Below are 18,516 nucleotides of genomic sequence, written 5' to 3' on the forward strand. Positions count from 1 at the left end.
GATATGCCCTTTTGATCTGGGGGCAGTATCCTGTTAACGTTGGTTATATATACATGTGTGCATGTATATCTTTATTTATAAAGCGCTACTTATGTACGCAGCGCTGTACAGTAGAATACACTAATACAAACAGGGGGTTAATAAGATAATAATAGATAAATACGAAGTTTTACAATAAACACAAATAAATACAAGGTACAGTTGCAATAAAAGAGACAAGAGGATGGAGGTCCCTGCCCCGTAGAGCTTACAATCTATATGGGAGGGGTAACTTACAGACACAAATAGGCAAATATAAGTGCTCTAGGTCACAGTGGGTGACATTACAGTATAAGTGCCAGTTCCCAGATCAGGTGCTGGGTGAGTGCTCCAAAAAGTAGTCTTTAAGTTTAGTCTAAAAAAGACTGAGGGAGGATTCTCTCTGGAGGAAACCAGGGAGGGCATTCCAAATGCAAGGGGAATATAAGTATATGTTTGTATATCCCCTGAAGCAAATAATTGAGAGGCCAATAGACCCTAGGTATAATTTGCAATTGTTACCAACTATTCCTTTCTATTCTGTACCTCCTCTGTGGTTCTTTTAGTGTCATGCCCTTTAGTTATACAGACAAGATTGGCTGGTGATAGGTATTCACTTAACAGGTATTCACTAACCCTACTGCATGAAACTTCTTTATTTATAAACAGGGTTCCCAGAAGGAATAATGGGGGTGTAGGTGCCTGCATGGCTATGGCCCTAATGCACCCAAACCCAAATGCCTTGGTGAGGCAGTTTGGGTCCCTCACTTTGACTGCAGAAGGACTAGCAAAGCTTGGTGACACTGTACCAAGGTAAACCAAAGGATCAGATATGTAACTAGGTGGAGATAAGTTGGGTATAAGCTGCCATTTATTCTCCATGCAAGGCTAACTTGCCTTCTCCAATTTAAACCTATCCTAGCCCAACAACTTGGCATGACCATATTGCTTGCTGGATCTTAAAGATGACATTCAAGTAATGTAAGCCAGTTGCAATGCAGATATAGCACCTTGTCCTACTGGTTGACTTCTTAAAACCAAGCATATCTACTGAAATGTTTACTTAATTAGCTTAAGAATTACGTCTTTTCATCCTTTTGGATCTTAAGCTATTGGAGGTTAGGGGTTTCAGTTCACATTAACTTGAGTTTATTAGGCTGAAGGCCCCTGCTATAGACCATATTTCACTTTATAAACAAGTCATCTTTTTTTCCTGTTGTTGATTTAGGTCACATTAATCCCTACTCATGATTCTGAAGTAATGAGGGAATGGTATCAGGAGACCCATGAAAAACAGCAAGACCTCAACATTATGGTTTTGGCAAGCAGCAGCACGGTTGTTATGCAAGATGAATCTTTCCCCGCATGCAAGATTGAACTGTGAATAGGCCACCAGACTCTTCATCGCATTATACAACTGATTTCCACAAACTTCACCTAGAGATTACAAATGTCTTATTAATCTGCAGAACTATATTTATGCCCAGCGCTATCCATGCTGACACGGATGACTGTAATATCTCCACTCATCTCTATGGCAAATTGCAATGCTTCCTACACAGGGTTCAAATCACTGCAAGGTCACTTATCCAGGTATAAAATACAGGTCTGTAAAAATGCTCTTGCACATTATATTTTCTTTAAAGCCCAGAATAAGAGCTTCCTTCAGGACAGAAAGTAAATGAGAAAGAAGAGAAGGCTTAAGCACAGGACTTGGTGTCAGCACTAATACAAGTAAATGTTATTTCTCTTTTGATGATGATGCCCCTATGAATTGTTTATGCTGCAGTTTGATGGGTGACATCATGGCAGCGTTTTGGTTTCTCATGCATGACAGCCTTTGTTCAAAAAGCCTTTTTGTCACCAAATCTATGTAAAGATCTAACATCACTGTTCCAGGCTGGGTGTGCATCATGCAGTCTACAGAACACACCAAACCTGGTTTGATAAGGAACCCCACTTCTATCTGGATCAGAAACTGCAATACTAGCGTTAGGCATGCAGTTGTAAACAACCAATCCCTGAAGACAAAAATACAAATCCTGATGCATACGGACTTGTCACTTTACTCATTCAACCAGTTCCAAAATAACCCCTTTCTTTCCGCACTGTCGATTTTGCAGTGCATACACAGGAGCGAAATACCAAAGCATTCAGAAGTACATGCGTTGAACAATTTGCCTTAGAAAGTGACTTGAATGTATAAAGATAACTCGATGCACTTATTTTTAAATGTTTTGACGGCAAGTGTACAAGACAACTGCAGTGTGGGAGATTTTAGCTGGGAAAGTGTGTGCGTGCAAGGAAGGGTTTATCTAATGGGGAACACCATGATGGGAGGTTGTGCCAAGGCTTCGGGAACTTTAATGAGCGGCAATGATTTTTATTGGTCGTGCTTTACTCTTCCTCTTACGCGTGATTCATTGGTTTTACAAAATGTAGGAACAAATGTACAGTTCTTTTTAAAATCGATGTAGGTAGTTTTATGTAAGTTTTCAGGTTTCAAGCAAATACTATTTTTTACATTTTTTTTTTGTTTTAGCCACTCTGTGATGTGTTGATGAATGTCTCTTGCTGAACACGATATTGGCTATAAAGGAATATGAAAGCAAGTTTTTAAGAGCTTGTAGTGAAGTAAATACTAACAATTAGAACACTGGCCAGAATGATTTCATGTTAAATGAATTAAGTGAATCTATGGTTGTACTTTTTATGGAAACCAACCAGGCCCATAACACAGGGACAGAGCAGAAGAGCTTTCTGGTGGTGATCCAGATATAGACTGGGCCCTTAAACCTCTTGTTAAGCCACTGTAATGCAAGCACTGCAGGGTACCAGGAGGGACTGCAGGGCAAAACAGATCATTGATAATCTGGCTGAGGAATAAAACTTTCTGGGCATGTGTAACAGTAAAATTACCATCAATTTAAAGAGCATGGGGTTTAGAACATGACCTATATTTGTGTATTTTTTTTAATTGATGCATTATACTTATTTCTGGAGTTTACACTATTTGAAATATTTTTTTTTTGCACTGAATGTCAATGAATTTTGGTACTATTTTTTTGGACTTGTTCGGTCCATTTAATGCTGTGAATGATGACACTTTAATAATTTATGTGATCCACGTAAATCATTTTGTTTATAAGCAATGATATTTATTGCTTTGGTATTTATATGAAGTTGCAAGCATTATTTTGGGTCAATTGCCACATGTCCCCCCAGGGACTCACTAAGGCTGTTTGGTGTACTTTTTATTAGATCCGTGTCCCCATTTTGGGCTGCAGAAGAACGATTCTGTGCCTTGTTATGTCCGTGCCAGTCCAAAACTTGGATATATCACATGCATAGTGCACTGTGGGCGTGGCTAAAAGTAAACGCATGCATAATGCTCACCGGATCTCTGCATGTGCTCTGCCAAGTTTAGCTGATATTTTACTTTCATTCTTATGTTGTATTTCATTTGAACATTTGTTTTTATTGTACTTGTATATGTGGCATCTATTCATAAACACTAATCCCTCTACTACTCTTCCAATAGCATTGTGGGTATATAATGATGCTGCCGATATATCCGGAGCGCTTGTTTTATCCTCCCCTGCCAACTATGAATTGTGTTTTGTTTACAAATTTCTTTTGGTTTAAATCATTGCAGGAAACATTAAAGGGGGGATATTCTATGATAAAGACTTAAATAGCCTGTAAAGGGCATATTTTCTTGTGTGCACCATTCCTTCTCTGCATGTCTGTACTTTTACACATACAGAAGCTGCCATATTGCTTACATGTCTTATCCATTCTCAATAGACAGGGCTGCTAGCATTGTTCCTATTGGGAATGAGGTTTAAAGGGCAACCTGTATGGTAGAGTTTACAGAGAGGGGATATTTGTTGCTCACACTAAATTAAACACTTGCATGTTAAGGAAAACAATGCAAAATAAGTCATTTTTTGTTGCCTTGAGTAATTAAATAAAAGAGTTTTGCCAATTTATTTTACCATAAAACAATATGATGAAGGAGGACAATTTTACTGAAATTGTTAGCACCATGGATTGAACCTGACAAAGGCAACCATTGCCTCAAGTGTTGGCAAGCTACCAGCCCCAAGATGTTGGGGTGCTGGAAGTTGAAAGTCAACATCAACTGGAGGCCTATGGGGTGTCCACCCCTGTATTAGGCCCTGACAACAAAAAGTACTCTATATAGAATTACTGGGACATTACATTGGGAAATTAGAAGTGATAGCCTTAGCTCTGACTGGTACATCTAGGGCCATGAAGGCTTATGGAATAAAGCATGCTCCAGTCTGATAACCCATAGCAACCAATCAGGTGTTAGCTTCCATAACAGCAGGCCAGTAAGTGCTACCTTCTGATTCATTGCTATGGTGTACTAGAACTGATGGAAACTTTAAGCAAAATAATCTTATAACACAGTGTATGGCATTACCATTTCTTGGGGGGAATGAGCATGATTAGGATAGTATTTCACTTGTTATTTAGTGATCTACATGGCAACGCAACTTGAGCAAGAACAGATCAATAATTATTTTTTTTTTACAAAATGTGCCAACTCAACAAATTTGGTACAGGCGTAAATATATAAAACATTGACTGGGGACCAGTGATAGATCAAATATTAGAACACTCCTGATGTTATGATTCTTTCACTCCCATTTATTTCGGATTTTCTAAAAATATTGACAGTACTGGTAGCGGGTTGGGCATAGATTCCAAATAAAAGCATAGAACTGTGCCCATGGGGGAATATAGCAGTACTGCAGAACTCCTTTATGGATGATACCTGAATTGTAACCCTAGCAGGTCTTCTGAGGTCTCTACATACGGGCGACATCCCCTCATCTTCACAAGCTACTGCAATTATGAGAGGAGTTGGAGACAATCAACAGCTGGAGAACCACAGGCTGTCTATCCGTATATAAGAGATAATGTACCCCCTATTGTAAAGTATAAGGATACAGAAAATGGAACTTGAAAATTCCATGACCATATGAAAGGATGAAGAAGCAGGTCATGGATCTTTAATATTCTCATATATTACAATAGGTGCTACATTATTTTATATAACAGATACATTAAATGTGACACAAATAACATCACTTAGCACTGTTTGTAAAATTATATTTTACAGGTTATTGAAGGCTCTTGTGTATTATACAACATTAAAGTAAAGCAGATTCATACAATGTATTCTAAATACACATAGTCCTAGAGGTTCAGTACATTGGGTACAGGTTGAGCCTAGAACACAAATATAGGCCTCGCAATATTGTCATTGACATTCCAGATTGACTAATTTGATTTCCTTCAGCAGAAAAGATCTAGAATTAAAAAGCTTTCTGTACTGTAGATGTGCTGAGCTTAGGAATAGGAGAAACGAGCAATGTTGCTGAACTACAGTTCCCAACACCACTAAGCTGCCTAGTGATGATGGGACTTGTATTTAATCAATAACTTGAGGGCCATAAATTGGAAATCTGTGCTGAATAGGTTTAAATTTATAATAAATAGACATATAAAAGAAATAATGTTGGCCAATAAACACGGTCATATTCACATCTTAGCACTTGAAAGGCTGTGTTTTCTTCTATTCGAAATACCATCGGCTGCCTTAGGTACATGCCAAATATTACACACATCCGGATCTGTTGAGAAAGCAAAAGGATCAGCCCTTGGAGGAGAAAAATGAATCACGGACTTTCATCTTTTTTTAATCTTACCAGCCAAGTAAAATAATAGAAAAGAAAAAAACAGAATAAACTCATTTCACAGACTCTATGACACATTGATTTCATGGTCTTTGGTCTCTGCAATCTGGATATGACTTTGGACAGAAGGAAATGACAAAACAAAGGAAGGGAAAAGGAATTCCTAAAGCTTCTCTGCACTAATATAGCTTCAGGCTCACAGGAAACGCTACAGAGCCACAAGTAACATTCACTTGAGACTGGGCTGTGTTACTCAAGGAACCAATAGCAGCTAAGAACTATTGCTTTAACACTTATGCATGCAGCCGTCTGCCTTCCACTCGTGGGAGAGACCCAGTCTGGGGCTGGCGGGGAAGCTTCTCACATTCCTCTCTCGTTCTGAATGGTGTTAGTGTCAGTCTGCAGCTGTGTATGGTATTATGTCTTATAATCTCGCATCACCTCTACTCTATCAATTCATATCTAATGTAGACCATTAGTTTCCAGTGAAGTAAATATGTAGTGCTTTTATGATATTTGTGTGCAATACCCCACTTCCACTGAGGATATTTGATGTAAAAGAAACAAACTCAATTCCACAATAAAAGAGAAACAAATGTAGAAATATTTCTGTGTTGTGATATCATTGTGTGCATTTCTTAAAAACAGCAGAATGAATTCATATGCAGGGGGATAAAGGGGTCATTCACCTTTCTATTACCTTTTAGTATGAAGCACACAGTAATATTCTGAGAATTTGCATTATACAGGTACAGGTATGGGACCCGTTATCCAGAATGCTGAAGACCTTGGGTTTTCCAGATGAGATCTTTTTGTAATTTGGATCTCCTTACTAAACAATCATTTAAACATTAACTTAACCTAATAGGATTGTCTTGCCTCCAATAAGGATATTATATATAATAATTAAAATGGAGTTTGGAGATGGTCTTCCCATAATTCAGAGCTTTCTGGATAACAGATCCCATACCTGTATGGGGTCTATTATCTGAAATGCCAGGGAGCTGGGGGGTTTCCAGATAAAGGATCTTCCTGCAATTTCAACACAGGGTACAAAATGTGAACAACTGTATCAGCACCTATGCCAAGTAAATGATTTCCTATGCCTTTTGCAATCTTTTAATTGGGACGCTGATACAGTTTCTCTTTAGTAGTCTCTGCGGGGGTTTCTAGAGGGTATTCTAGCATGTGGTATGCCTCCTTTCTGTCATTTTATACCCATAGCCACAGATTTTTGCATCACAGGTCAGTATATGAACTAGGCTTGGTGGTGATCTATAGCTAACATTTCTAGTTACCCAGTGAGTAGGTCCACAGGAAAAGGGGATTGGGGCAACCTCTCCCTTTGAGGAGGAGTCAGATTTTAATGGACAGTTAGGACAAATACATTGGTGTATGCTGTACTTGCCTAAATAATGTATTAGAGCTAATTAGGGCTCATTTATAAACACTGGACAAATTTGCACCTGGGCTGTAATCCCATAGCAACCAATCAGTGATTAGCTTTTTTTCAGCCAGCTGCCAGTAGCAAACCTCTGGTTGGTTGCCATAGGATACTGCCCACATGCAAATTTACCTAGCCTTTATAAATGACCCCTAGAACAAAGCTGAAAGTAGAGAAAGAGATTGCAGAGAATGGAAGAGTGGAGGGTAAGTAGATTTCAGAAACAGTACAAAAGGTTTGATTATATTTAGAAAGATTCTTATCTCCATTAGATGAAGCCTATATTATTTTTCCATCAAAGTTCTCCTTTCAACATATTACAGTTTAATCACTTTCAGCCTTTTCTCATACACTTTAATTGAACATCTGAAGGTTTTAAGGTAAAGACACACTGGGCTACCAGTAGCAGCTACTTTTTACATCTACTAAACACCAGAAAATCCCCTGCCATAGACAATACTGACAATCGCCTCTCCTAAAACACACGTAGAGACAATTATCAGCAAATTATCAGCTTTGTCTATTTCAGTAGCCCTGACAAGTAGCTGCTACTAGTAGCCCTGTGTGTTGTCAACAATGGGAACATTTGCATAATTGCGGTAACCCAACAGATCTAATCAGAACAGAGCTAATCAGTTATTTGTTGCTGTGGATTACTGCCCAGGTGCATTTTTTTTTTTTGATTGTCACAGAATTCTGCTTGCTTGGCAACATCACCAAACGAATGATTATAGAAAGATAGCGGGGGAACCTTTTTCCCCATAAAAAAAAGACCAACCCACCCCTTTAGATGAGAGGAACAGAAGTTTCATTTAAAGCCGTGTAGGTGGTTCTTCACATTGAGGGCAGTGAGGTTGGGGAATGCCCTGCTGGGTGGTGTTGTGATGGCAGATTCTGTTATTGCCTTTCAGAGGGGCCTGGATGAGTTCTTGGACATGCATAATTCTCAAGGCTATTGTGATAATAAAATCTACAATTAGTATAGGTATTGGTATGTATAGATGATATATGCGAGTGTATAGATAGGTTGGTATGAGTGTATGCATATATGTCTGCATTGGGTTCATTAGAAGGGGTAGAACTTGATGGACTTCCATTTCATCTGTTCCATTCACACAAATTAGAAGAGGCTTTCAGCAGGAACAGGAATTTTATTTATGTTGGATCTCTCAGTGAGCTATGGCTATGTAAATACTTGTATGCAATGATCCTGGAAACATCCTGCACTTATACACACACAATAAAGCAATAACAGCTCAGGCGGGAACGGCCATATTGCTCACTAGTGGGAAGGGGTTAATGGAAAGTACAAGTAATTTCTAACCACTTGCCTAATTTTAGATCTATTCATTTTAACATTTGTATGTGCAGTAGTGATTTGAAGTTTATTTAGCCAACATTAAATGAAACAATCTATGTTGTAAATGCTTTAATCCTTTAAAAAAAACGAAGAAAAAAACGGAATTACAATCCATTAGCATTTCAGACAGCACAGATCATTTCCCAGTGGGGACAAGTCATTAATCTCATATAAAACACCAATTTTGTCTTGTAGACCTAGATATTTCAGCTGAATGATCAAATCATACAAAATGTATAAAGATGAAAATGAAAAAAATAATGAAAATACAAATAAATTAGCAGCCAGAGGAAGATATTAAAGGGAAACTACAGATGAATGTATTTAGGCAAGGCACTGCCTCATATTGAACATGAAGGAAACATGTAATATATTTGTACACTATATTATCATGTATTCTCCCTTAAACAGACAGCAAATTATGGGTTTATAGAGTAGATTATTCTGGGTACAGAACACTTCTCTGCATGTTAGCATTTACACTACTGAATGGGAGGTACCATACTGTCTTCCTTGGCTGAGGAATTCTCTATAGACAACCTGCAAATAACCTGTGCAAAGTATCAGATATATACAGAGCCACAGTATCAGCAGTGCTACATGCTGCAATTAGCCAAACACCACCTAACAAGGGCAGCTTGACAAATGTTATGCTCTAAATCTGACAACATTTAATAAGGGTACATTTGTGACCAGACATCTTCTTAGGGCTATTTAAGAAGGATTTTCTCTACATCTCAAAGGAGAACCCAGTTCCCATATAGTATCATACAGCAGTAGCCGAAGTAGCAGCTTGCCTGGCCTCAAATTCTTCTTTTGCCTTTTCTCTCATCTCTTTCTCCCTGGCAGTCAGCTGCACTCGCTCCTCTTGCCATTCTCTGAGTTGCTTTTCATATCTTTCAACATCACTCTTCTCACAGTCTGGAAGAATCTCTTGGACAAGTTTTGTGGTCAGGTTCTGAAGGCCATCAGTTGCAATTTTACTCAGAGAGTCCAGCTTTGCACTCAGCTCCTAATAGAGAGACAAGAAGAAATAAAATGGGCAGAATGTTTTACATTAGTAATAGGCCAAACAATACTACTGTGTACACATGAACATTGCGTACTTCCTTTCATCTGCATTGTGACTTACTGTATCATTAAAGAGATACTGATACCAGAAATCAAACCTTTTTTTACATCTATCATAACATATAATTTTGCAATTTATAAGTATTTGCCCTGTGCTTTTTCATTACCTATCCCCATGTTCCTCTATGAGGGGGCTGCCATATTTGTGCAGCAGTAGGCCATTAGAAGCTATAACTGACAGATTGAGAAAGGACAGTCAGGTTTAGGAACGTCAAGTAACAATTACTTACAAAAGCAGAGCTAATAGTAAAAAAACTATCACCATGCCCTACAGGTAACTTTTAATGTATATCAAGAGTAGTTTTTTAGAGTCAATATCACTAAGAATTCACCTGTCCCTTTTACATCATATGGCCTGTTGTGTAAATAGAACTTCAGATAATAGAGACTTATTTCCTGATGTTGCTGGCCCTTTAATAAGCACTATTTCTTACAGTCAGGTGACTAGAAAACAGGCTACCCTGGGGAGTATGAGAGCCACAATGGGGATACAGATTTAGGCTGAACTGAATGCCCAGAAATGGTACATAAACAAGAACAGCCGCAGATGCCTTTGTGAGCTATTTTTCTGCTCATTACAAACACAGGCGCCAGCTTCTAGATCAACATAAAATATTCAGGGAAACAATCAAAGCAAGCAATAAACCAAACTAACTGACTACACGGACCACCCTACCAGTACCTATATAGGGCAGGTGTGGCATTTATATACAGGGAATTTCAGATTTTTTTTTTTTTTAAATGGAATCCCAACTGTTATTTTTCTGCTGAAAAATGAAACAATGAAGCAAGTAATAAAGCAGTCTCCATTCAGCTAGTCAAGATTCCGAGCACAGAGAATCCAATTAGACTCTACTTTTTACTATTATTAATATTTTATTAGACCTTTTCTATCCTATATATATATATCCTTTTCTAGATAAATGGAAAGAAGTCCTGTTCACAAATAAAGGCATTTATGGGGCAGCAAACATGGATGCTGTCTATGTTTTCAAATATAATAGGGCCCCACAGAGCAGCAGCTGCAGGTAGGAAATATGGTAAGGAAAGACAGCAACAATAAGCATTTTTATCAGTAAACTTCAGTTATTCTAAACCCCAAAAAATGAATTGATGTCAACTTCACTTCTGCAGTTTGCATCCATTTTTTATTTTAGATATTAGCAGTTTTAGACTAATAAAAAGCTTTCAGAGCAACAGTCTTTATGAATATTAGATTGCCATAGACCCAAACTATCTATGGACTTCCTGTATAATCAAGGTGACAGAAAGGTGTTGAGCTTAATGTCTGGTATTGACAATCTAAAATTTGTATTCTAATACTACATTCTACAAATAAAACCACTAAAAATAGAAAACTAATACAAACTGCAAAAGTCCTCACAGAATCATTTTGAGTAATTTACATACATTTTTGTATGGGTTTCAATCCCCTTTAAATACAACTCCCAGCTCCTGAAGAGTGGGAGTACTGTTCTAGTACTGCTTACTGTAAGTAAGATATAGACAACTTGGGCTTGGAAACATGGAGGAAAAAAATGAATTGTTGCCTTGTGTTAAAACACAAAAAGCAAGAGAAAAATGGAATTGCTCACAGTAGCCCTCAATCATCATCATTTATCTATTAAGCACCAGCAAATCTTATTATTTAACAAACAAGGGTTACAGATGAGCCCACAACAGCTTACAATCAAACATGCTAGGAACAGCTGACACAACTACTTTGCCCTGGGAGGTAAAACAGAAACCAATCATTTGTATGTTGCAATCTCACCTGGAATCTATGCAGGTATTCTGGCAGGACGTCTGCCTCTGTCTTCTCTGGATCCTCTGGCTCCATAGGCTCCTCTCCTGATGCTTTAGACTTTTTCTCCAAATGTTGGGCAATTGCAAAGTCTAAGGATTCTTTAAGAATGTCAATCTAAAAAATGAAATAATCTTTATTTCATCCATGAAATATACACATTTGGGATACAATCATTACAAGCGGCTGAACATGCAGATAAGCAATGATAGTTGCTCTCAGAGCTTCCCTACAGTGGCAGCTAAGCCAGGGGTAGCAATAAGCCCTTGACAAAATTATTGAGCCAATCAGTTTGCAGTCACTGGGGCTTATAAAGGGGCTAGTAGATATAACTTACAGAAGACATACATTATGTCAAAATAGTAGGAATGTCCAAACTACACCCTTGTGAAGTCACTGAATCTGAATCTCCCAGTGGTCCAGCTTTTCAAGAGACAGTCCTGAATTATGGACTCCAAAGGCTATGGGACTTGGAATTTGGGCTGAATTTGAGTAAACCTAGGGGTGTTATGGAAACAAATCAAATGTTGGCATATATGAACTTCTGTTGGGTGATGCTTTAAGTTGTTCTTTTCTACCTCCAGATGGGGACTCTATAATTCCTGCATTACTAGACCCCCACCCTCTTTTTCTAACTCCAGCTGTGTAAGCTGTCAAAAAGATCTCTTCACATTTGTGTTAGGGCAGAGCAAATCGGAAACTTTTGTGGGGTGTAGTGCAGGGTGCAAAGTGCAAAAAAATGGGTGGAAACCATCATGGTTTTTTAACTTTGTGCTGAAATGTTTGAAAATATGACCACAGACCCAGAGCGAGGAAAATAATGATATCCCTGCAGATCAGTAATGCTGTGAACAAGACTATTTAACTCCCATCACATCTCTACAGATATAAATTTGATTTCTCCATACTGAAGCTAAATCAAGCAGCAGGACATCCATAACACTAAAACACTAAAAATGGGTTAATGCTGTTATTTTGAATACAGAGAGTTTGAATCTATACAGTTATATAATGCAATTAGAGCAGTAGCTTCAGTACCAAAAATGTTATAGACAAATCTATAAAGTTAATGCACTTCCCTTCCACTGCCATTAACCTAAAGAGTGATAGCAAAGGTCGACCAAAGCGAGATAAAAATACAACAGTCTTTTCTCTTTTATGGCACAAGGTGCAGTGCAATGTGACAAATCTAAAGAGGTTTTGTGCGCTCGTGGGTAAAAGAGATGAAATAAACGGGTAGGGAAGTGGCTATGCCCGAATAAAGCACCTGATTTTTTCCACTTTACTAAACTAGAGACTCCTGGCAGCCGAACACACATGGTTTGGCCATAAATATGAAGTCTTGCAGGCAGGTTCTACTACAACAACCCGGATATCAGTCATTCATTCTGTACTTGCTCAAAAAGGGGAGCTATCACTATTATTAAAACAAAAAGTGCACTTAAGTGCAGTGAATGCGTAATAGCCTTTATTTAATCATTTATTTTAGATATAAATGGTTTATTATTGTGCCTTAACCTAAACTGTGTTATGCTACAAGCCAGAAAAAATGGTTAGGCTGCACAACTCAAAAACAAATCATTAAATAACAATTTTAACAAAAAAAAAAAGGAGAAAAAAAGGAAAAAAAAATAATAAAAACACACTACAGGTCTAGTAACCCTGAACAACCAATAACAACCAAACCGGTTACACTTTCTGACTGCAAGTAATCATGGTTTACTTTTAGGGTTGCCAAGAAAACCACATCCAGTTCACATGGCAATTCTAAATCTCTTCTTCGGGTTTTAGAGATAAAACGATTACCTATTCTTCCTAATCCACTTGCACTTATGTCTCTGTCCCACCTATACCCAAAATATTTACTTCGCTAATCACCACACCCACCAAACCAATCAGATGTTTACATAAGTGTCTGTCCAGGTTTCACAGTTTTGAATTACAGACAAAAAACAGAGTTTACATTTATAGAAATTACTATTTATATAGTGCCAACACATTTATGCAGTGCTGTACAGTGATTAAACATCATTCACAGTCTCAGGCCCAGAAGAGCTTACAATCTAAGGTCCTTATCGCATTTATTCATACTAACTTAACGATTTACCTACCTCTTTACCTGCCTGTTTGTTTTTGGAGTGTGGGTGGAATCTGGAGTATCTGGAGGAAACCCAGACAGACATGAGGAGAACATACAAACTCCTTGCAGATATCGCCCTGAACTCAGACCCCAGCGCTGCAAGGTAGAAGTGCTACTCAATAAGTTCTGCACTGCTATTGGGCCTCCCTGACCTGGCAAACTCCCTCACAAAACTGCCCTGCCCTTTAAGATTATTGCAATGCCCATCAATGTAACAACGGTAAAGTCAATGACATGTCCTTGTTTTTCTTGTCTCCTTTAAACATTGTCTGGGTTTACATACACAGAAAGTTAACAACCATAGAAGCTGCTTTAGGTTACCAGACCTGAGTACATCGCTGTCAGGTTTAAGACAATAATGTAATTAGAGGGTTTCACAAGCAACACCTATGTTATTTCTACAGCCCACTAATAAATATATTATATATATATATATATATATATATATATATATATATATATATAGTGCACTTGATAAAGGGTATTGACCCTAAACATGTTGTGTTACCACTACCCATAATAAATGTGTGTATATATATATATATATATATATATATATATATATATATATATAATACGCAGCTGAATCACCAGTGAGCACCTTAAAGTGGACCTGTCACCCAGACATAAAAAGCTGTATAATAAAAGCCCTTTTCGAATTAAACATGAAACCCAAATTCATTTTTTTATTACCACATCCATATCCATTATAAAGGCAATTAAAAATCCCAGCTGTCAATCATATATTGCCTGTCCCGCCTCTATGCCTTAGGCATAGAGGTGGGGCAGAGAGTTACTTTCACTTTCAATTCAGAACTTCTTAGATGTTGCTTCCCTCCTCACATTCCCCCTCCCTCCTCACCATGTCATTTTGTAACCATTGCATGGACATGGGCATCAGGACCCCCCATACTGGCACAGAAACAAGATATTGGCAGGATGCAATGCCTGCTTTGATAACAGTGCCCACAAAATGGCTCCTGCCTGCTTGCTGCAATTGTGAATTCCAAGGCTGAAGAAAATAAGATTAAAATAATTTATATAGTGTAAGTAAAGTTTATTTTTCTTGACAAACACAATAGAAAACAATTTGGAATAATTTCTTAAGGTGACAGGTCCCCTTTAATCTTCAGTGTCACCAAATTCATCCTGCAAGCTTTAGCTATAGTTTGCTTTATGGCGAAGCCTGTTTAGGGGGTCTGGTGCACAGGCAAATTAAAACATTATCCTATTGATTTTAAAGGATGAGCAATTAAATGTGAACCGAAGAAAACAGCAGATCCCTAATATTTATGCTGGTCCTTCCTTCTAACTCTGTAAATGAGCTATGTAAAGATGTGCAAGTGCCAGTTTGGTTAATAAATGCTCATGTGATTTTCTCAATTAGCAGGAAATGGCTCGGGACAATAAAGCCCTTGCACACGGCTCAGGGTGACATTTAATAACTTTCCTGACAATGTATTACACAGAATTTATATTTCAGCAGTTAATCTAGGCCAAATATAGATTTAATTTGACATGGATATTGGACTGGATTATACTGTTGACAAAATGATATGAATTTTTCTTTACTGAAGCACATTTGCATATTTTTTACTTGAGCACAAAAATGAACTTTGTTTTAAGTTGTGACACGTTAAAATATTAAAAGTTTATTTTCCGTTAGTGCTGCTTTCTGCAGCATTAGAAAAAGATTCACAGTGGAATAATCACATTACAGCACTCATTATAGATTCTCTTAAAGGAACAGTAACTGAAAGTGTATAAAAGTAACTAAAATATAATGTGCTGCTGCCCTGCACTGGTAAAAGTTGTGTGTTTGCTTCAGAAAGGCTACTATAATTTATATAAATAAGCTGCTATGTAGCCATGGGGGCAGCCATTCAAAGGAGAAAAGGCACAGGCACATAGCAGATAACAGATAAAACACTATTGTACTCTACAGAGTTTATCTGTTATCTGCTATGTAACCTGTGCCTTTTCTCCTTTTTCCAGCTTGAATGGCTGCCCCCGTGGCTACACAGCAGCTTATTATATAAATTATAGTAGGGTTACTGTAGCAAACACACCAGTTTTACCAGTGCAGGGCAACAGTGCATTTTATTTTTATTACTTTAAAGATCTTTAATTTTTTGGTGTTACTGTTCCTTTAAGGTTGATGGATTAGATCAGTGCTGTTTAACTTCTCTGGTACCGAGGGCCGGAATTTTTCTGTCCTACATGGTGGAGGAACAATAATGGAAGCCAATTTTGATCACTCCCCTTTTTTAAACTGCACCCACTTCAACCCATGTTATGAAGCTTTTAAAACCATACCCACATTAAGTCTGGTAGCGCAGCAAAATCCCACATTTTCACTGCAGGGATATCACCCTTCATTCATATGTCAAAGAGGTTTATAATATCATATTAAGACATTCCCTTAAATATATATGCCTCCTCTGGGGATAGCACAGCAACCCCCAGCACATAATTACATACCTTAGGGACCCCCTAAAAACTATTTCCAAATGCTAACAAATTCCCAGAACAAACCCTCCCACAAGCAGCATAGGGCAGGCAGCATATGGCACACAGGCAGCATAGGGCAGGCAAAGTATGGCACACACAGGCAGCACAGGGCAGGCAGAGTATGGCACACACAGGCAGCACAGGGCAGGCAGAATATGGCACACACAGGCAGCACAGGGAAGGCAGAGTATGGCCCATAGAGGTAGCATCGGGCAGGCAGAGTATGGCACACACAGGCAGCATCGGGCAGGCAGAGTATGGCACACACAGGTAGCATAGGGCAGGCAGAGTATGGCACACACAGGCAGCATGGGGCAGGCAGAGTATGGCACACACAGGCAGCATAGGGCAGGCAGTGTATGGCACACAGAGGCAGCATAGGGCAGGCAGTACATACAGTGACACAATGCCTGGGACCTGGTTTCTGGGATCTTTCTAAAATTTAAATTACCAAACATTAAACCTGCTAAAAATCATTTCAACATTTAATAAACCCAGTATGATTGGTTTGCCACCAATATGGATTCATGCAGCCAGGGTCCGACTGGGGGGTGCAGGGCCCACCGGGGCTGCTGTCAAAATGGTGAGCAAGTCCTACAACATATTCTAACTGGTATAATTATGACAAAAAAAAAATAAATGTGGGCTCATTTATGTCTACAGACACAGTAGACAATTTGCGCATTTCCCCACAGTGAGTTGGCTCTAAAACCACTTGCATTAAAGGTCCAAAGGTCATTAAAGATTAAAGTTCCAAATACGCTCAGCATTTCCATATAGTTGCACTCAGTGCCCATCAGTCCTTCATGCCTTCTGTTCCAAATTGAGTGTTGCATCTGAAGTTGTGTACTGTGTCGATTTTGAGTGTTAGAAACTGAGTGTTGTTTCAGCAGCAGTGCGCTGTGTCTATTGCCACACAGCACAGTGCGAGCCCTGGCGCTACTGTCACCACCTGACCAGGTGATAGCTCCAGGGTTCCCTCAGCGCTCTTCACCAATAGACAAAGACCACTTGCGCCTAAAGGACGGTGCAGATGTCATCAGATCCAGCAAACACTGATGCCAGACAGAGTGTAAATTATATTAAGTGAAACTACATGTGATTTACAGTGAAGAACATTTGCACAGTTGCATCCATTTTTACAAAAGCAGACACAGTAACACTGGACGTGGCACGAGTCAGATGCAGCGCAGTTGTGTCCAATTCAACATCCACATTGCCCATGCAGTGATGCTTGAATTCTGAGAAAACCTGGTGCATTGTGGGAAAAAATGGCAATTGTGTCTGAATGCACTTTTCCTCACTGCGTCAGTGTAAGTGAATGCACCCTATGATCCGTGTTCTTGTGTGACTGCTGCTATCTTTCATATATAGTTACATAGGGTCGAAAAAAAAAAGTCTATCAAGTTCAACCCTTCCAAGTAAACCCAGCCCACACAAACCTATACTTACCAATCTATACATTCACATACATAAACCATATATACCAACATCAATACTAACTGTAGCTTTTAGTATTACAATGGATATTATGGTTGTTCAAAAACTCACCCAAGCCCCTCTTAAAGGCAATAACAGAATCTGCCAAAACAACATCACTAGGAAGGGCATTCCCCCAGCCTCACTGCCCTCATTGTGAAAAACCCCTACACTGCTTCAAATGAAAGTTCCGCTCCTCTAATCTAAAGGGCGACCTCTGGTGCGTTGATTCTTTTTATGGGGTAAAAAAAAAAGAACACCCTCCTGGAAATATAACCTGGAACTTATTTTTAACAACATCTAATTATAGTCATGCACCAACACAACTGTTAGATGCAGGGGATAATTAATTTAGACCTGGCACTTACATTGCAATATTGACAGTTTTTATCTTACATAAACCTAATTCCTGGTAATGGCTGGAATCCTTTTTTTGCTGCATGCCCAGGGCAATTGGCCTAAATTATATAGTCAAGGTTATATCATGGTAATGATCACCCTCTTCTTGAACCCTGTTATGGGCGTTGCTAGTTTTTAAGCCTTTAGGTTACAGACAGGGATACAGTCTGATGAGTCTATTCATATTCCATCCTTGAGGCTATAAATGGACATAGCACTTAGCAAGGACATTAGGCTTGCTATAACAAGTGGGCGGATAGGAAAACAGAATGTGTTACAAGTTCCTGTTCATTTTTAATCTAGTCATAATAAAGTGACTGGGATAATATGCACAGGTATAATTCATATACTATTGCTAGGCACAGGGATGTTGGAAACTTACCAGTTTTATAATATACGATCATTAGTTTTATAATATACGATTATTAGTTTTATAATATACGATTATAAGGGGAGAACATACTATTCGCTCAGGCAGAGGGTTCCCAAGCTGTGTCTGTC

At 38.6% G+C, this 18,516-nt stretch overlaps 2 protein-coding genes across 3 annotated transcripts in view; one reads left to right on the top strand and one right to left on the bottom strand.

Moving 5' to 3' along the window:
- map1b (microtubule associated protein 1B) overlaps positions 1–6,353 on the top strand; it is a 40,141-nt gene extending 33,788 nt beyond the window's left edge. The window contains exon 7 of the mRNA XM_002934819.5: positions 1,247–6,353. Within this exon, the coding sequence (XP_002934865.1) occupies positions 1,247–1,402 (156 nt within the window). The 3' untranslated portion in view covers positions 1,403–6,353. The remainder of the gene's footprint in view (positions 1–1,246) is intronic.
- Positions 6,354–8,605: 2,252 nt separating this feature from the next.
- Positions 8,606–18,516, bottom strand: part of mrps27 (mitochondrial ribosomal protein S27) — a 42,100-nt gene continuing 32,189 nt past the window's right edge. For both annotated transcript variants that reach the window (XM_031893684.1, XM_002934820.5), the window contains exons 10-11: positions 11,457–11,603; positions 8,606–9,563 (exon numbers count right to left, since the gene is read on the bottom strand). In XM_031893684.1, coding sequence (XP_031749544.1) covers positions 9,318–9,563; positions 11,457–11,603 — 393 coding nt within the window. In that variant the 3' untranslated portion in view covers positions 8,606–9,317. The remainder of the gene's footprint in view (positions 9,564–11,456; positions 11,604–18,516) is intronic.

Source organism: Xenopus tropicalis, chromosome 1, assembly GCF_000004195.4.
Source record: "Xenopus tropicalis strain Nigerian chromosome 1, UCB_Xtro_10.0, whole genome shotgun sequence".
In the NCBI taxonomy this organism is placed as follows: domain Eukaryota; kingdom Metazoa; phylum Chordata; class Amphibia; order Anura; family Pipidae; genus Xenopus; species Xenopus tropicalis.